This window comes from Aricia agestis, chromosome 4 (assembly GCF_905147365.1).
Source record: "Aricia agestis chromosome 4, ilAriAges1.1, whole genome shotgun sequence".
Taxonomy (NCBI): Eukaryota; Metazoa; Arthropoda; class Insecta; order Lepidoptera; family Lycaenidae; genus Aricia; species Aricia agestis.
This window is the reverse complement of record NC_056409.1, coordinates 22,751,053-22,772,764: the sequence shown is the minus strand read 5'-3', so window position 1 is coordinate 22,772,764 and position 21,712 is coordinate 22,751,053. Positions and strand designations below refer to the sequence as shown.

At 37.3% G+C, this 21,712-nt stretch overlaps 1 protein-coding gene across 1 annotated transcript in view; it reads right to left on the bottom strand.

Moving 5' to 3' along the window:
• Positions 1-20,876, bottom strand: part of LOC121726176 (protein serrate-like) — a 40,402-nt gene extending 19,526 nt beyond the window's left edge. The window contains exons 1-2 of the mRNA XM_042113409.1: positions 20,807-20,876; positions 14,034-14,200 (exon numbers count right to left, since the gene is read on the bottom strand). Of these exons, the coding sequence (XP_041969343.1) occupies positions 14,034-14,200; positions 20,807-20,876 (237 nt within the window). The remainder of the gene's footprint in view (positions 1-14,033; positions 14,201-20,806) is intronic.
• Between the last annotated feature and the right edge of the window lie 836 nt (positions 20,877-21,712).

Sequence of the window (21,712 nt, the reverse complement as noted above, 5' to 3'; positions counted from 1 at the left end):
CATTACACACACTACAACACACACACAAGGAACGATGACAGATTTTTGAGTGACAAGCCTATACATACCAATTATACTCTTTTATTTATGGTTGAAGTCTGTTGACAATAAGTTGACAAATTGAAAATGGATTATATATTTTTTTTTAATCTAAGGTACTATTAGACATTGCTTACGCGGCCAGTCTGAGATAAGCTGAGTCCCAGAGACAAGAGTTGAAAAAAATATGATAAAGTCAATATTTTTTTTACAAAATATAGGTAGTAGGCCTAATGTCATTGTAACTAAGGTCGAATTTCGACCATTGGGAGATCTCTAGTAATAATAATATTATGATATTATATTTTACTAAATAAATGCTAAGGTGGCTACTATTCATGCACTAGACATCGCTATAACTCCATTAATAACTAGTTACAAAATATAGCTTAATAGTAACAATAAAGTGAGAAACACTAAGAAATAAAAAGTAAGAAAAATTATACACATGATATTAATAATATTAAGATGCATAATATTAAACTAGACGACGCCCGCAACTCCGTTGCGCTAAAATTCGTTTATCGCGCGGGAACCGTACATTTTCCAGGATAAAAAGTATCCTATGTCTTTTCCCCGGACTCAAAGTATCTCCATGCCAAATTTTAGCAAAATCGGTTACCTTATCAGCTATCACTATCAAATAGCGATTAACAATCCACTAGCAATAATCGCGCGAGCGATTGCTGGGTGTCATAAATATCACAAACAATGGTGTCATATATAGTGATCGATTGCAATCGTATTGTTTTGGCTGATATGTGATACGAAATTGCGGTTTTGGAGCAATTATCGCGCACATTATTGCGCGATAATTGCTCCAAATTTCGCATTGCTCTCGGAAGATACGTGATACGGGGGCGGTTTAGCGGTTTGAGCGTGAAGAGGTAACAGACAGACAGACGGACAGACAGACAGACACACTTTCGCTTTTATAATATTAGTATGGATATTGGAAGTGTGCCTACATATTGTATATTATAATATATTAGGTTATAATATAGTTAACAAATTATTATTTGTCACTCATGGTTGCATCATCTAGGTCTCGTCATCTAGGATTCTAGGCCGCGGCATCATTCCCAATTTATACAGGAATGACTAAACATCAACTTTATATAAATAGTCATATTTTTGTAATTAGGAAGACACTTCGCTTTAAGCTCGCAAAATTATATCTCACCTACAATAAACGGTCACGGTCAATCAGTCTTTAAATAATTCCTATTACCTCCACACTGGTAGGTAAAGAAGTATGGATTTAATATAAGAAACTGCCTAATTAGGTCATGTTTAGACCTTACTCTTATTTTATTAGCTGATTAAATATAATTTTCATCTAGTGGACACGTGTTATATTATCTTAAATCACCTCGTTGACATAATAAAACTTTATACAAAACGCACAGTTTGGTCACTTTAAACCTGCGGATCTAATAATTGAAGACATAAGTAGACATAAGTGGAAGACGCGGGTAAGTAACAATTAAAAATTGCCGTTTTTGCATAAATGGAGGCTCTAGCATCAAGGGCCGAGAAAATGATTTAAAATAAAAAATGTTGATGTTGTGTATAGCCAGAAAATATATTGATTTCATAAATGATGGCACATTTTGGGAGTAGGATGGATGGCTGCTTGCAACGCTACTTCTCCATTATTATAATATGACTTACAATTATGTATTGTAATAAGCTGACAAACCGTCGGCCGCTTTTATATAAATGTACCACTTTTTACGTACCTAGTGTAAATTAGCTAGCTATTATTGTTATTTTCCACGTTTTTGGTAGAGGTGGCCCCGTGCGAGTTTCATACGCCGCGCGCCGGTTCTTCTCGCCGGGGTTAGTTCCCGAACCGGTGGTAGGCACCATGCAGACTTTCTGAGAACGCGTTTCATTCAGAAATAAAACATTTTTTTAATATTTTTTTTTAACTAGCCAGATGATGAAGTAGGTATTAGGTAAGTAACAAGATTTGTTAAAATTATAAGGATAAAAATGAGTAATAATTATTGTCCTGAATCCTGATGTTGAAAAATGTTAACTTGTTCTAAAAAAACTTAGAGTGACAATAATTTTAGGAGCACTAGAAAGCGCAAGCTGTAGAATCTAGTGATTATAGACTAAATAGATGACATGTGCTGTCACGAGGTCAGCTGTGATTTACAAAGAGTTTGTACTGTATCATGTATGGTTTGTACTATTAAGTATTGGATGTTAATAAAGGTTTGTGGAAGTGTAACTGGTATTTTCTTCACAAGCTAGCTATATCGGTGATCAGAATTTATAATATTAGCACATTAGTATGGATATGGATGATCTATCTGTCTGTCTGTTACCTCTTCGAGACCAAACCGCAGCACGGCATGGAGATACTTTGAGTCTCGGAAAAGTACAAAGGATACTTTATATCCCAGATAAATGTAGGGTTCCCGCAATAAACGAATAAACGAATTTTGGCGCAAAAATTGCAGATATAAATAAAAACTTAATTATTATTATATTTATAACTTAAAAAACACGTGACGTGAGAATTCATAACCTGAGCAATTTTTTTTGTTCGTTTTATCCAAATGAAGTTACTCACAAAAATCTACAAGTGCTTGATAGTAATAAAAAAATCTACAGAATCCGGACTATTAATTACTAGAGTTCTAGCGTTCAATGGCAGATAGATGATGTTGGTCCTCATATGCATTCGATCTTGTCGTTAGCGAATAGTCAAAATGTTAGCATCGCCGGCAACCTCATTATAAAATCGGCCAAGTGCGAGTCGGAGTCAAGCACTAAGGGTTCCGTACCATTATAGAGAAAAAATAGGTCAATTTTTTTTTGTATGGGATCCCCCCTTAATTATTTACTTTATTTAAATATTATTATTAATTATTAAAGTAAACATATATTTAAGGCCTTTGTGAAAATTTCAAGTGCCTACCTCTTATCATTATTGATTACGAGCAAAAAAAGGCCAAAAAATCACGTTTGTTTTATGGGAGCCCCCCTTAACTATTAATATTATTTTGTTTTTAGTATTTGTTGTTATAGCGGCAACAGATATACACAATCTGTGTAAATTTCAAAACTCTAGCGGTTCTTGAGATACAGCCTGGAGACAGACAGACGGACAGGCAGACATCGAAGTCTCATGAATAGGGTCCCGTTTTCACCCTTTGGGTACGGAACCCTAAAAACAAAGTCGCTTTTTTTTCCTCATGTCCCTTTGTTTCCTTTAATCTTTAAAACTAGTAACTACGCAACGGATTTTGATGATTCTTTCAGTGTTCAATAGCCCATTTATCGAGGAAGGCTATAAGCTATATTTTATCACGCTAAGACTAATAGGAGCGAAGATATATAGAATAGAGGAAAATGTGGAAAAAACGGGGAAAATTATTTGAAAGGGCTAACTTGAACGCGCTAATCTCAGGAGCTACTGGTCCGATTTGAAAAATTATTTCAGTGTTAAATAGCCAATTTATTTAAGAAGGCTACAGGCTTTATTTTATCACGCTAAGACTAATAGGAGAATGTGAAAAAAACGGGGGAAATTATTTGAAAGGGCTTATCTTGCGAACTACTGGAGCAATTTTCATGTTATTTAGCACAGATAAGAAGTATACCACGTGAAGGATCATAATATCGATTTTAATAATTTTTTCAGTGGCTATATTTTTGATACCCGTGCGACGCCGGGGCGGGTCGCTAGTTTATAATAAATACAAACAGTTATATACAGGGTGTAACAAAAATAAGTGATAATACTTTAGTGTGTGTACATGTTCCTTGTACAGAGTTCACTGTGAAAGTAGCAGCGCTGAAAGACCAAAAAATTTTTTCACTTTTGTATGGGGAAACTCGTGACGCTCGGGCCCTTGCCCATACAAAAGCGAAAAAAATTTTCGTCTTTCAGCGCTGCTACTTTCACAGTGAACTCTGTACAAGGAACATGTACACACACTAAAGTATTGTCACTTATTTTTGTTACACCCTGTATACAAACCTAGCAACCTTTGTTGAACAACAATTGTAATATTAACGTGTTATAATTTCTTCTCATTCGTACTTATTTTCAAAATTCTAGACTCCAAGTTTGAACTGAGTCACTCTAACAGTTTAAAGAGAACTTATATTTTTCTTTACATGCTTAATAGTTATAATCGTAGACCAAGTATCGAAAGCTTTACTAGAATCAATGTTATTAAAAATTTCAGTTGCGGACGGGCGCGCGGGCGGGAGGCACGCACAGTAAGGCGCGGTACCCGGGACGAGATGCCGATATCGGTTCCCGCAGTTATTAATTAATATTTGTACGCAAAAACTCCACCGATACTTCCCGCCGCGGACAGCCGATGTGAGATATGAAATACATAATCGGTTATGTCGCGCCGAATACCGATGTCGAGAGCGCATGCCGCCCGGCCCACTCGCACTACGAGGAACACGGCCCGGCGATGTACATAAACGACGTCTAATAGCATAACCATAATCATAACGAGCGATCGCCGACGGCCGTATAAAGTCTCATGCTGGTCGTTATTAAAATATCATAAAATATGTGGCGCTAATATAGACAGCGCAGGATGCCGGCGCACATACCGCCCTCCGCTAATGAGTTATGAGAGTAGCACTAACTGTCGGATTGCCGTATCCATCGGCTGTTTACCGACTTTATTGATATTTTAAAAAGTAGCGCTATAATTAAAATAAATAGATCTCTAATACTTTATCTATAAATCTACGCAGTGATCTTAGATAAATGATTGGTCTCGCACGCGCGCTTGACCGCGCGAGACCCACGCGAGACCAATCATTCATCTAAGGCAGTGATATACCAAGTAGGTACCAGTTACTTTAAGTAGATACATTTGTTACGAATTTGGACCTTTGGTATGCGATTCAAAATAAAAGAAGTTCTAAAGACGGATAGCGGGCCTAAATGAAGGTAACACTGCATAGTTGACTAACTTGATAATGTAGATACCAAGATATAATACAATAGGCTACTTGACTCTTATTGAATTTCATTGAACGAATAGTTATTTTTAATGCACTTCTGCAATATGGATATCAAATGAAATGGCTCATTGAAAACTAATGTAATGACATTCTACATTCAATATGGCGCCTCATCCAAGATTCGGGAATAGTTATTTTTAATGCACTTCTGCTTTATATGTATCAAATGAAAGGGCTTATTGAGAGTAACTCGGAAACGAATGTAATGTCATTCTATATCCAATACGGCAGCTTAGCCAAGATAGGGGGATAGTTATTTCTAATGCACTTCTGCAATATGGGTATCAAATGAAAGGGCTCATTGAAAGTATCTCGAAAACGAATGTAATGTCATTAATTGTACAATGTACATTCAATATGGCGGCTTATCCAAGATACGGGAATAGTTATTTTTAATACACTTCTACAATATGGGTATCAAATAAAAGGGCTCATTGAGAGTAAATTGAAAAGAAATAGTCAAGTCGTGTCGTGAGTTATGAGTCGTGACGTGTCATGTCAGGTCGTGTCGTGTCATGTCGTGTCGTGTCGTGTCTTTTTTTTTATTAAATAAGGCGGCAAACGAGCAAACGCGTCACCTGATGGAAAGCAACTTCCGTCGCCCATGGACACTCGCAGCATCAGAAGAGCTGCAGGTGCGTTGCCGGCCTTTTAAGAGGGAATAGGGTAGTAGAGGAGGGTAGGGACAGGAAGGGAAGGGAATAGGGGAGGGTAGGGAAGGGAATAGGGTAGGGGATTGAGCCTCCGGTAAACTCACTCACTCGGCGAAACACAGCGCAAGCGCTGTTTTCTGTGAGAACGTGGTATTTCTCCGGTCGAGCCGGCCCATTCGTTACGAAGCATGGCTCTCCCACGTATATAATAAAAGCTTGTCGCGCGATTTGTAAATAAATTAGTACGAATATTTAACTGAGTAAATTGATAATTTTTTTTTATTAAATTTATCAAGTAATAATAATAATAATAGCAATTTAATATACGCACATATAGAAAAACACAACATACTAGCCGAAGAACAGAAGGGATGCCGCAAATATAGTCAAGGTTGCAAAAAGCAACTAATCATAGATTCTGTGGTATCAAATCAGGCACGTAAACAGAAACGTGGTATATATATACCATGTATATTGATTACAAAAAGGCGTTTGATTCTGTATCTCACTCATGGCTTATTTACATATTAAAACATTATAAAATCAGTCCAACAATTATTAACTGTCTCGAAAAAATAATGCCAAACTGGCAAACTAGGTTAAAAATTTGTGATTCTGCAAAAACAATTGAAACCGACTTAATTCCTATAAAAAGGGGTATTTTTCAAGGGGACTCTTTAAGTCCTCTTTGGTTCTGCCTAGCACTTAATCCATTATCGCATATCCTTAACGAAAGTGAGCGAGGATTTAAAATTAAACACAACACACAACATACATCACTCTCACACCTCATTTATATGGACGACATCAAAATCTTTGCAAACACATTAAATAACATTCACACACTAGCTGACCTTACTCAAATATTTTCTTACACTATACACATGGAGTTCGGAATAGATAAATGCAAAATACAGGCAATAAAGAAAGGTAAAATAGAAGACACACAATATAAACTTAACAACGATAGTATAATTGAGTCTGTGGACCCGTTAGAAGGATATAAGTACCTGGGATATTATCAGTCACAACAGATACATCACAAAGAAATTAAAAAACAACTCAAACACAAATTCAGAACCAGACTACACAAAATTCTAGTTACACCTATTGTTAAATTACCTAGCGGCTAGCACGTTCGCTTCGCTTCGATTTTTTTTTAATGTATTGTTTAAAATTATCTACCTGATATTTGTGAGTACGTGTGACTCTTAACAAATTGTAATAAGAATTAAGATACGTAGAATATTAAATACTAGAGATCGCCCAATGGTCAAAATTCGACCTTAGTTTCAACGACATTAGGACTACTACCTATATTTTGTAAAAAAAAATTTGACTTTGCCACATTTTTTTCAACTCTTGTTACTGGGACTCAGCTGATCTCATACTGGCCGTGTAAGCATTGCCTAACGGCCGTTCCCAATATTCAATCTATCTTTGGTTTGACAAACAACCGATCGCAGCTAACATTGAATTGACATAAAATATAGGTATCTAATGTCTAATGTGAGCTATTCCTATCTCTAGTAGAGCAAAACCAGAGATAGATCAAATATTGGGAATGGCCGTAATAGTATCTCAGATTCAATAAAAAAACTATTTAATCAATCCATTTTTAATTTGTCACCCTGTTGTCAACAGACTTCAATCATAAATAAAATAGAATAATAATTCGTATGTATATTTTATATATACATACGTATAGGCTCGTCACTCAAAAATCTTTCATTTTTCTTAGTGTGTGTGTGTTGTAGTGAGTGTAATGTTTTATTTATTAAAAAAATGTATGATAAAAACATAATTTCAAAATAATATTAGCTCGATGCACTCTTTCACTATAGTATAAACCAATGATATTCTATGTTACTAACGTAACTAGATTGGAAGTTTACGGTAGCAACGCGTTGCCACTTCTAAGATGCCTGCAGCCCCTGCAGGCATATCTCACATACATAATGACATAACGAATATATGACTTGACATTGTCTTTTGAACAAAAAAGGGGTTACGCATTTCTGAGAATCTTTTGTAAGACATTGCTACTCTAGTATTTTAGAAACTCATTGGTATAAACTATAACTGTGCAAAATTTCATTCACCTACGTTTCCCCATTTTTCGTCAAAAAGGATACAAAGTTTTTGGCTCACGTATTAGTAATATTAGACGCTATATACGCGATGATTTACTAGGTAAGTAAAAGAGTGAAATTATTATTTTTAACAAAAAATTAAAACCGACTTCCAAGGTAAAAACAATAATAATAACCTTATAATATGAAGTGAAAAGTATTAAATAATTGTTCCTATCTAATAGTGCCTTTTTCCGAATTCGGCTAAAACTCGACTAGGAAAAATTATTTAATACTTTTTAGTTCATATTATTAGGATGTTATTATTGTTTTTACCTTGGACGTCGGTTTTAATTTTTTGTTAATTGACTTAAGTTATCGGTGGGCGTGATTACTTCAACTCATCACGCAGACATTAGAATGTGCGCCATTTTACGTCGTATTCGAGAGACATCGGCGCTCTACATTTCGGTATAGAGGTTCTCGCCTCGGGCGCGCGGCCAGAGTAGACAGAATTATAGAGTATGTCGACTTAGAGATGTTGAAATTTTTAAATTTGACGTATTATGACGAAAATCGTTGCTAGGGTTGTTAAATTGTTACCTACGAATTTAAAACTATGACATATTCGCTGGACGTGTTCCTTTTTGGTCGCATTGTTGTTTGTGTTTTGGCACATGCGATTAAAATTGTCAGAATCCAATTTTGAAATATTTCTTTAAATACTTAAAAATAAATTATATCAGCCAACGCGAGGCACATTCCGTTCAATAATCCTAGTGAAACCCGACGAATTTGACAGATATTGAAACCTGTCCGTTTCTTTGCAGTCGAACTACTGGTAGTTATGTCTATTCTGGCGCGGCGGTTCCCACGGCCGCGCCGCCGCGCCGCGCCGCCACCCGCCGGGCACACTCGAGCGTGTGACGTCACGAGGATTCGCCACTTTACCGTCGAGTCACGTGCGACAGGTGACGCGCCGGCACGCCGCCCCGCACCGCCCCGCACCGTCCCGCACCGTCCCGCACCACCCCGCGCCGCCTCATCAAGCTACGACGACTGCCGGCACGGCTCTAGAGTCTAGTGCACTGTTGTTTACAAAGAAGATTATTAAAATATTGTAACGCACCTCCAAACACCATAAATACTACAAAGTGCATCCCGCAACCATGTACGTCCAGAGCCGAGCGAGTATGTAAATTGTGTAAGCGAACCGGGCGCGGGGCGGCGCGCGGCGGATCAGTGCGGGCCGCTGACCCCGACCGAACAGTATTCATCATTTTAAACATGAAGCCACTATACAAAATATGTATATTTACTCGTCCAATTACGATTATAAATAATTGTCGTTGCATCCTCGAGACTTTATAATTAACATGGTAGTCCGCCCCTTTCGCTTCCGGCATCGAACACTTTTCAGAGCTGCCTGAAAAAATAAAATAGATGGCGCGGCAATGGCGCCATTTCCTGGACGGGATTTTTGCCAAATGATTTGGGTTCTTCGAAAAACAAAGTTTTTGCACCGAAAATTAGGGATGAGGTCTCAAAACGTTGGGGCCAAATTGTTGTGGATGGACTGATTGAGGAGTGTACGCAAAAATTAATGGAAATGTTTAGATAATAACTTAATTCCCATTATTCAAGGATCTAAAAGGGATTCCTTTTTATTTGGAGACAATCTGGGATATAAAATTAAAGCTAATAAAATGGCAGAACGTTCGGGTATACAAATTAAGTTTAAAAAGCCTTTTGATCCACAACCTTCTACTTCGTCATATCAACCGCCCGCGCCGCCTAACAGGCTGGTAAACTTTCGGGGCCCACCCAAATCACAGAGAGGCAGGAAAGGTAGGTCCAGGAATACGGAACCAGCTCAGACGCACAAACGGCCACGCACTGCGACGACGCACACCGATCGGAACAAGCCATACAGACAGAACCACAGGAACTAGAGGTAACTGCTTTAGCTGGGCGACTGCGACATTATTATAATAACTGGAAACTTATCACTAACGGTCCTGTCGTTCTGGAATAATAATATGTATCGGGATATAGAATTCCTTTTCAACCGACTTCCAAAAAGGCACTATTAGATAGGAAAAATTATTTAATACTTTTTAGTGCATAATATAAGGATGTTATTATTGTTTTTACCCTGGAAGTCGGTTTTAATTTTTTGTTAAAAATAATAATTTGTTGTCAATAAGTCTATCAGTTTTGTCTTGGCAAATGGCAAAAACGGAACCCTTATAGATTCGTCATATCTGTCTGTATGTCTGTCTGTCTGTCCGTCCGTATGTCACAGCCACTTTTCTCCGAAACTATAAGAGCTATACTATTGAAACTTGGTAAGTAGATGTAGTCTGTTAACCGCATTAAGATTTTGATACAAAAAAATGAAAAAAAAAAATTATTAAAAATTTTAGGGGTACCCATAGGTACAACTGAATCACTGCGGAAAGAAAGCTCGCGCGTTCTCGCAATCCTGCGTGCGAAGAGTGGAAGAGTATAGACGGGTTTTAGTGGGTAGGGCTGCGGTCAATTCCATCTTTAGGGCCGCAGCGAGTCCTACATACCCGGAGGAGTTGTCCCCAAACCCTCCGGCAGGCGCAACAGCATTCCCCGTCTCAAAAAAAAAAATAGGTACAACTGAATCAAAAAATTGTTTTTTCATCTAAGCTATGCGTGTGAGGTATTTACGGATAGGTCTGAAAATCATATTGAGGTTTCTAATATCATTTTTTTCTAACAATGTTTTTTTCTAACAAATTATTTCATTACTTTATAAAGTTGTTTGGCGGGGGTTTTTTAAAATTTCTCAATTTAATTTTATTTCATACTTTTTAAACTTGGGTTGGTTATAGTGCAGAATAATTCCTATCAACATATAATCATATTCTCATGATTACCATCTATCAATGTCCTTTTCGTTGAGGCCCTTAGTATGAGCCCAAACATGAAACCTCCACTTTGGGTTTATATGAAGCTCGGTTCCTATAGAATTCAGGTGATGCTGTAGCAGCAGCATGTAAATATTTACTGTCGATCTACTTTTTACTGGTTGTCGCAATTAAAATGAGCCCAAACACGAAACCTCTGCTCTAAGTCGGCGAGGAGTTGGATATCCTATTGATTACCAGGTGATGCTACAACACCAGGTCAACTTTCCATTAATATGTGTATACGACATACGTATATTGTATATTCACAAATGTCACGAACTAGAATGAAAATATATAAAACCCATCAAACGACTACAAGTTGCTAACGGCCTTTCATGAACCAGATAAACCCTGATTGTCGAGCTCTGAGCAGGCTGATGATGATAAATTATAGCTATAGGTAAAGGAGACTTTTTGGATTTTTAAATTCTAGGGTAGATCTACAAAAAAATCCAAGAAGTCGAAATGTCCTTGAAGTGATGTGCCCGTAATGGGCTTTAAAAGAAAGCTTGTCAACAAATAGAATACCAAGGCCTTTTATTATTGTAGATCTAACAAGTTCTTGACTGTTGATATTATAACAATAAGTAATTCTTGTGCGTTTGTTTGAGAAAGAGATGACAGAGCACTTTTTAATATTTAGGTTAGGTGCATTTGATTGCGTTGACACCAGTTAAGAACAATATCGAGATTCTTTTAATGGCAAAGATATCTATTGTTAAGATAAGAGTTAACCCAGCGCAATAAGCTACCACTAATACCGCACCTCGAAAGCTTCTGACAAAGTAAAATATGGTTTACTCTGTCAAAAGCCTTCGAAAAATCAGTATAAATGGCGTCTACTTGGTGACCAAGTACATAAGATTGACAGAGGTAGTTTTTATATACGAGAAGATTACTAATTGTTGAGCTATTTTTAACGAAACCGTGTTGTTTGTCAGAAATAATGGGCCTAATGAAGTTGCGTATATTATATGGTCGTATACAGTGGATTCGAAAAGTTTTGCGAAGCATGATAAAATGCTGATAGGTCTGTAGTTCTCACAATTAGATTTGTCGCCGCTTTTATCAATAGGGGTAACAAAGGATGTTTTCCATCGCATCGGAAAAATACCAGTTCTTAGCGATAAACTGAAAATGAGAGAGGCTTAGACAATTCCTTATTACAGTATTTAACAAAACTAGGTGGAATGCGATCGGGACCAGAGCCCTTGTTTTTATCTATTTTTTTTATTTTAAGCTCTACATCTTCAGTGGATACAGAAATAATAAACAATTATTGTTCAAGTTAGACGATGCTGTGCAATTACTTGAGTGAAAATTATTGCAAAAATTCGAATTGCTATCATACTCGTAAATAGATCCAAAGTATTTAGAAAAAAGTTCGCATATTCCTTCACGTAATGAGGCAAAAGTATATTTATAATATACTCGTAACATTCAAGCAGTGTTTCACATTATTTTGTCAATTTTTAGACGTACAAAATGTTAGATAAATATTAGTCGAGTTATTACAATTGAAAGCTAGTTCGTTAGTTTTGACACATTTCTATCATAATATTAATATTATTAATATTATCTAATTTAAGTTTACATCATTATTTGTCAAAGTTTAAGTCAGTACCCTAATAATCATTCAGACCTAATGAAGTACGGTATACAATTATAGTTTCTCCCTTATATTATGTCAAAATTAAAATAAAATTTATCGTGTAAGTATAGTGTATATCTTAATCTTAAGGCGCTCCTCCTACGGAGATGCCGTAATTTATAGTTTTTAGGGTTCCGTACCCAAAGGGAGAATTTTTCCAATCCGTCCAGTAGTTGCTGAGATTAGCGCGTTAAAACAATCAAACAAAGAAACAAAAACTCTTCCGCTTTATAATATTAGTATAGAATATAGATGCAATGAATGCAGAATTAACATATTCTGCATATTAACTTGGTAATTTGTTTATTTCCTTATACCATCCGTTAAAGTGTGAAATTGAAATATAAAAGCTTTTATCTGCACATTATCTAGTTAGTTTGCAATGTAACGAATACTATTCGTACTAGGTAACTAACTAGGTAAAGTCATCGTTAAATTGAGGAAGACAGTGACGAAATACTTTTATTTTACTCTTTTGTCTGTCACCGCGTCCGATGATTTGATCTGTTATATTTTATCAGTAGAGTAACATTATTGTAGTTAAAATTGTATTCTTATATTTGTTCTGTGATTTTTGTTCCTTATTATGGCGCTTCGGCTACATAACCATGGCCAGTGTCAACTAAATGGCGAGATAACAATGTTTTTGTAACTGCATGCCTTGCCTACACGTCCTGTGCATGATAGCGAATATGTGATAGTTATTATTCTAACAACATTACACATCAAAAACCCAGATAACAAAATTCTTTCTCATTCCCGGCAAATCTCTACTTTCGTTATGTCCTAAAACTTTGAATTGAGCATAACATCAAGACTTCACACTGTTTTTTATTGTTTTTTCTTCTAGTTGGTTTGATCTGTTATCACTTATCAGAAATAGTTATCGGTGGAGTAACATATAAATTAGTTAAAATTTGATATAAACTGTACTATTCCTTTCTCAGTGTCCGAAAAATTATATTAAATAATTCCCTACAACTAAATACACTTTTTATTCAAACAAGAACCTGTTTTACGCAATTTACCGTATGCGTGCTCGTTAGTCTACTGAATTTAATAGAATTAATTATTTGCACTTTAACTGACTCATCTAGATAATCTGCTGAATACCTTGTTAATCTGCACTTTAACTACATAGTTTCTGCAAATTAACGGTAACATAATATTATGAATTATCTATTACCCATATATATCTACGAAACCCTTCGTCCGCGAGTGCGAGACTTCTACTTGGCTTTATTTTTGAGTTTTTTAAATTATTTCTATATCCTTTTAGTAGCCGAAAAAGGCTAGTACGGTACTTTTTTTTCAATAATTATTTAAAATCCAAACTCTAAACTCTACAAGGAACCTCTAGTCAGTCTAGCCTGGCCGGTCGCGGTCTCCGAGCGGTCGTCTCAATATGACGAACGTCGTTCATTGATAGTCACTCATCGGTCCCTTCCGGCGAATTATCTCCGCGCTTTGTCCGGCCTCGAGTGGGTCGACGGCGGGCAGGACATCGCGACGATGTAGAGAAAGAGGAAAAGTATCTATTATCTAACAGGCCACAAGGAAACGATTATGAAAGTAATAAGTATTTGTCGTCAAACGTCACCGGTGCCGGCGCGGCGCCGGTCGGGCCGGGAACCGAGACGGGATAACGGGGTGGACGTACTTGCAGCGAGCAGGCGAGGGCGAGGGCGAGCAGCAGCGGCGCGCGCCGCGGGCTGCGCGGGCGCATCGGGTCAGGGCGCGGGGCGCCGGCGCGTGCGCGCCCGCATGCTCCCGCCGCGCCACACTGCGGCCCCACCGGCTGAGGGCTCCGGGCCGAAATCGGCACGACTGTACACAGACACTCTCGTCACTGGGAACACTCCGCTCGCGATACACTGGGCGCGGAACAGACGTACGCTCGCCGCGGGGCTCGGACGGTCACTGCGCCCGCGGCGGCCCGCGCGCCCCGCCCCGAGCTTTTAATCCCGCGATCGCTTTATCCCTCGAAGCTTCTCCGGCGCGCGGCCCCGCGACCTCCGCGCCCCTCCTGGCGCCCGCGGCCCTATCGCTTACCGGTGCGGCGCGGCGCGGCGGTGTGTTGTGGGATGATTTACATTGTTGAGTGACGTTCGCAGTTCGCACACGGCGCGGAGACACGCGATATGCAGCTCGCCGAGGGTAACAGGTTCGGCGGTCCAGGCTCATTGTCATTTTTAATACCGATAGAGCCGAATATTGTGATTATTGTTTATTTCCTAACCGCGCTGCTGTCATCATGAAAACAGAGCAGCAACGCTGAGGTAATTTTAAAGTGTCCGAGTGTGTGCACACTGTACACAAAAGCTCTCTATCTTCCTTAACTTTTGCCGCCTAGTGGCATAGATTTCCTACTCCCATACTACTCCAGTCATTATATACGTGGCTAAAAAAGCTTAAGTTCAAATTGCCGACCAATTTGAACTTAAGCTTTTCTAGCCATCCCCCATGTAAATATCAAAAATTTGGCTTTCTCGGTTCATTTGCATTTCTAACCCGATTTTTCCGACGTAATGACTGGAGGAGGTATACTACTACTAGAGTCTAGACCTAGCATTAGAGTCACCATTTCTAAAAAGTTTAAAGAACTTACTCATGAAGACGAATTACACAACAACACCAGAGTAGACAGAATTATAGAGTATACCGAATTAGGGTTGATTCAGAGCGCAACGCGACGCATAGATGCATTTCTAAATTTGTATGGATTTGACAGATTTCAATTGCGTCAGACGTCTTGCGAATCTGTCAAATCCATACTAATTGAGAAATGCATCTACGCGTCGCGTTGCGGTCTGAATCAACCCTTAGAACTGATGTTGAAATTTTTAAATTTGACGTATTATGAGTTATGTTATGACGAAAATCATCGCTAGGGTTGTTAACTTGTTACCCTTTTTTTTTGTTTTTTGCCGAGAAAATGTTACCTACCTACTTGTCGTTATGTCTATTGTGACAACACAATGAATAAAATATATATAAATCGTCAATGTCGCGGATTTGCATATTCGTTCAAAATTTCCTCTTGAGCGGAAGCCGAAAAGCGGGTCAAATTGAACTTGCAAGATTCCACAGTCCGTTACACATTATTATTTTTTAACAAAAAATTAAACCGACTTCCAAGGTAAAAACAATAAGAATATTAACTAAAAAGTATTAACTAATAGTGCCTTTTCCAGAATTCGTCAAAATCCCAACTATTTCGGTACATATCTACTTTGAAGTCGGTACCAACTACCAGCTAATTAAACCATAACTTCAGTCAATGTCAGAATATCTGAAATATTTGGGACTGGTACCGACTTCAAAGTAGTGAAGACTATAATAATATGTACCGAAATAGTTGGGATTTTGACGAATTCTGGAAAAGGCACTATTAGAGCAAGAATTATTTAATACTTTTTAGTTTATATTCTTATTGTTTTTACCTTGGAAGTCGGTTTTAATTTTTTGTTAAAAAATAATAATTTCACTCTTTTTAGTTATTTATATAATGGTAATAAGTATACATAAGTGTCAGTTGTAGATAGATATGATTTAAGTATGAAACTATCACATTTATTAACTGTAAGTACTTAAACTTGAATTACGTTGAATAAATTTACATAGTAAGTAGCATATTATTATGCTTTCAGTGCTTGTTCTTAAAACAACAATGAAACCAAAGAGTCAGAAGTTCTCTAAGCACTTTCGGAACCATGGTATACCCGTGGCAAAATCTTACTTGGTAGCGTATGCTTAGATTACCTCTAAGTTCTAACTAAATCGAAATCACTATACTTAATATTATGTTTCCTTATAAATTTTGAGGAGCTCCATATATACGTTTGTTATGTAACACATGGATATCATTATCAAATTGCCAACTTAGTAACCGTAGGACCAAATTGGTATAATAATATAATAAGTACTTTAAAATAACAAAATAATTTTTAAAATCATGTATAATGCTGGTTAATAATGTCAGAACTTTATTTTTCTTTTCAGCCCTGGATACCCTATTTTACATAGACTTATAATATATGATTTTTTTAAAATTAGACTATACTGTCCCCCACTGCTGGGCAAAGACCTTTCACTCATTTTAGTGATCTACAAGACAAGGCTTTATGCGTAGATAACCACTACGAATATTAACTATCCATATTATAATACTGTAAGCAAAATTGTGGTAAATGCTTGGCGTTATCTAAGCGATGCTGCAATTTCCAAATTTTTATCTTTAAAGGTTCAGGAGTTCTGTTCAGTGCCTTTGGACCAAGAGACACCTTCGTATGAAATTTCTCTTATTTGTAACATATGTTTTAGTTACTAGAAACAACATGTCTCATGTATTATTCCTTCTTTTTTATTTTCTCTTTTTTATAATTTTGTGTCTATTGCGTAAGTATGTGATGTTTTTAATTTCCTTTCTTTGTATTGTAACGTGTAATTTATCATTGTAGTGTAATGCTGTGTCATATTGTCGAATAAACATTATTATTATTATTTTAACCATTATGAGTGTTTTGATAAATTTCAAGGATTTCCCTCGATTGCTCATAGATCCCATCATCAGCTCACCGCTTTCGTAATTGTCATACAAAATTAATATTATATCCTATACGAGAATTTTGAAAATCGGTCCACAAACAGCGAAATAATCATCAAAAACATCTGCTCCGATGTAAATATCATGAAAAGTACCAACAATTGGGTCTTTGTGTGATGACCCATGGTATAATTATGATTGTAATGATGATGATCAATCAAATTGATGTGTTGGCTAATGCTTTCAGTTGTTTAAGCAACGCCGAAATCCCCGAACCTGTATTTATAAGGACTCAAAAGTTCTTTTCGGTACCTTCGGATCCAGGGTATAACCTCGAAGCGAAATCTTACTTTTTGGTAACATTTACCTCGAATGCTTCAGAAAAAATTAAAATCACTATATGTTTCCATACAAATTTCAAGGAGTCTCCTCCATTCCTCATAGATCCCATCATCAGATCACCACTTTTATGAACATGGTATCAAATTCGGATTCAACCCTGTACAACAGCAGGCGAAGTTATGGTTGAACATACAAAAAAAAAAAAAAAAAAAAAAAAATATATATATATATATATATATATATATATATATATATATATATATATATATATATACAGGCGAATATATTATAACCTCCTCCTTTTTGGAAGTCGGTTAAAAATGGAGACGGGCGAATGATGTTAAAAGCTATTGAATCTTCTACCGTACTAATATATTATATATTATTATTATAATTATATTATATTATTATTATAATTCATCTATACTGTATACTTATATATTTATTATACTTATAATATAATAATTCTGCAGAGTTTGTTAGTTTGTTTGTTTGTTTGAACGCGCTAATCTCAGGAACTACTGGTCCGATTTGAAAAATTCTTTCAGTGTTAGATAGCCCATTTATCGAGGAAGGCTATAGGCTATATATTATCACGCTAAGACTAATACGACCTAAGAAACTCAAGAAAATGTGGGAAAAACGGGGGAAATATTAGAAATTACGAACTACTGGAGCAATTTTTATGGCAATATTTGGCACAGGTATAGAGTAGACCAAGTGAAGGGAGTAGGGACATATTAAGCTATTTTTTATTGGAAAATATACGGTTTCCGTAAAATTCCTAATTTACGCGGGCGAAGCCGCGCGGGACATCTAGTAATCTATATGTTCGAGGTACATCGAACAGCTCAGCATTTTTTACATTATTATTAACCCCTTTCTCATAATTGCGATCGGAATTGTCGAACAGTAATCGTCAACCAATCGGTCCGCCGTCCGAGTCACTGCCTTGACAGCTCGTATAACCATTATAATTAAACCATAATAATTAACCAGTGTAAACCAGTGTAGTAATAGTGAATTAATAAATAATTTAACAAGTTTTGCATCTTTTAACTCTACCAACCACACGTGTGTGTGAACCATAAACTGAACCATCAGAATCAGAACAACCGACGAACCAAACCAAACCCCCTGAAACTCTACTTTTTTTAGCTTCACTTGTAACAATGTAAGAAAAACTAATTGGAATCTTGATTTGACCCACTTCCCGATCTTCGATTAGGGTTAGTTCCCGAACCGGTGGTAGGCATCATGTAGGACATTCTGAAAACATTTATTTTAAATTTATTCAGAAATAAAACAATTTTGATTTTTTTTAATGAAATTTTGCGCACGCTCTGTGTTCTGATGACTGATAATATGGCGGCCTCCCCAAGATGGCGGACAGGCTATTTGTAATGCACCCCCAAGCCTCATGATATAGGTATCAAATAAAAGGGTTTGTTGCCAAGAATACGAAAAATAGTCACGAGACTCAATATTAATCAAACCTATCTTTTAGAAGTTCCCGGTTTAGCCGCTAGCAAAGCTGGCGCTGTCTTATCGGACAATTAGGGGGCGTGGCTTAGAAATGCGAATCCTCAAGGTCATTGGCAGTTGTCAGCGTCTTAAGTCAAGTCAAACATGGCGGACATCCAAGATGGCATATTGGCTAATTCGTGTTTTTTTTTTGTTTTTTAAACTACATAGTCATACCTAGTATAACATACCTATTACCCCCCCTTCCGTATGGGGGATATGTCGCGGCTGCGGTCTTAACGAGTGCTATTGTTCGGCCAATCACCGTCATGTCGCGGGCTGCGACTTGCGACTAGGGAATGTTATTATTCGACAAATTTACTATTCGAATAATTCGAATATTTTACAAAAGTTTTCGAATAATTCGAATATTATTCGAATAATTCAAAATTTTTGAAAAATGCTAAGAACTCTTAAAAAAAGTACCAAAAAGCTTCGTACAATCATGTACAACCTATTTTGTTAATACTAAGAAGTAAGCAATTCGAATTTTACTTTTATCAACATAAATATTTGTAAATGGCATAGTTAATAATTATCGTTGTTTAACGATAATTATTAACTATCGTTAAACAACAACAATATACATTTTTAAAGTGTTTACTTTAAAAATGTATATTTTAAGGTTACAGCTGGGCAATAAAAGAAAGGCTGTAAAGTGTAAACCGTTTTCGATCGTAGCTCCTTTTACTTTTCTCATGTGATTATGCTTGAAAGAAGTCAATAGATACAGATCGTGAGCGACCATTACTGACGATACTGAAATCTATGACTGAAAGGAGTTTATAAAATCTTCATTTTCATGTCTTTAGGCAAAATCGTTATTTTGCCTAAAAACATGCAAATGAATTTATTAGACGTTTCTAAAACATGGTCAACGGCGACGATTAATGGTCGTATACTCATTAGTTTGACTAAAAACAGATTTATATTATCATAAATCATCAAAGATGTAGAATATTCATAAATAATATTATTTTTCTGAAATAAACTTAATTATGTTCTTATTCCATGTTAATTTTATGTTTGATAGCATTTTAAACCAAATTAAAAAATATTTTTACTATTCGAATTATTCGGAAAATAATTTGGCGAATAATCGAATAATAAAATCGTCGAATATTCGAATAAAACGAGTATTCGAATATTCGAATAACATACCCTACTTGCGACGTATGTCACCGTCACCGTTGCACAGATTACTAAATACTTACGACGTAAACGGTGCTCACCGCTCGCGCTCTTTGTTAAGAAATAAGAAGTACTTAAGAGCCCATATGACCCTAACTTGACTACATACTTTAACCTAGATCTCAAAATCTGTAAGGTCTAGAAAACTGATTTTTTGACACAATTAACTTCAGTTTATGAATATTAAATGCTCAAGACGAAAACACGATTACTCAAAAAATGCTCGATAGTTTCTTTTTTACAAAAAACCTTGTTTTAGACACATTTTTGCTTGGATCTTCGAAGTTTGCTGTCTTTTCTTTAATATTTTTTAATATCTAAAAAGGTATTGATAAAACCTAAATTTGCTCAAAACACTTTTTTCATAATCATTATTGTTCGTCTTTTATTCAAGTAAAACTAACTCGGCGATGATTCCGCGCCGTCCTTTTTCACCTGGCATGTGAAGGACGGGCGTGAGTGTGAAGAGAGAAGCACGATGTTTGATTTTTACAGTCAGATGAGCTCTTAACGTAATGTTGGTTGGTTTAAAGTATCTTTATTCTATAGTACGAGTATCCCTATCTTTTTTTTTTGTTATTATCTACAGTGCTTTTTCTTATTTTTAAAGAAGTGGAAATCTTGCACCCTCCGATTATAATATTATTTTGCACTACCAATAAAATCTCAACACGAGTACGAGTGTAGGTACCTAAAAAGTTGAGTCTAGCGCTGCTCGTCTGGAACTCGTCGGGAGAATCGCTCCCTATATAAAACGTATGCAAAAAATAAGCAAATGCATCGTAGAATACGATAAAGTGAACAACATGTCGACAGAAACCTGTCCCCACGTGGCGCCCGCGCCGTAGCGCAGGGCGGCAGCGCCCACCCCAGCGCCGTATAAGGCCCGCCTGCGGTCATCGCCACCGTCTGTGATGACTGATGTGACGTAATTATTCTTACGCAAATTAACGTTCCGATAATTATTCGCATTGTCCATGTCGCATCGCGGACGGCGCGGGCGAGCGGCGGGATTGCAGCACAGCAGCTGCACTCGGTGGCCCCGGGCCGCGCTCCCGTGTATCATGTATGTGTTGCCGGTTGTGTATGTTTTGCCCATATTATAGATTGCACTGTGAAAGTAGCAGCGCTGAAAGCGTTACTCTAATTTACTTTGATTTTTCCATGAGAAATGCCCCAACGTCATAGATTTGCCCATACGAAATTTGGAAAATGTAACTCCTCCAGGCGCAGCTACTTTCATAAAACTCTATATAAGAAACACACACACAACCAAAAGTTTAATCACTCTGTACACTTTCCGCTGTCAGAAGTGGGATTGCGGCCGGGGACAATATCGGGAGGGAGTCGGCGGCTACATCGTCGCCGATAAACATTGTATTGTGTGGTATATTAGACAAATTGAATGAGCGTGTCGGTGGTCGCCGCAGCGGCGGCGGCGAGCTCGCGGGAACCGGTCGCCGGTCGGGCACACGGCCACACTGTGGCCACACCACCGCGCCCCGGGTACACACGCGGCCCGCGGGCACACAGGCGCGCCCGGCCAGCGCTCACTACCTCGGCTCTGTAGCAAATCAGTTTTATGAATGCTTTTTAATATCCAACCCCGACCGCCGTAAAACGTGGCTCGCTCTTTTCTCGTTGCAACCGCACCGGGAATTTCAGCTCAGCCCGCGATCCAATTACTGCCGTTTTTGTAACTGTTTTATTGCGCACTCGAGCCCCGTCTCATACTT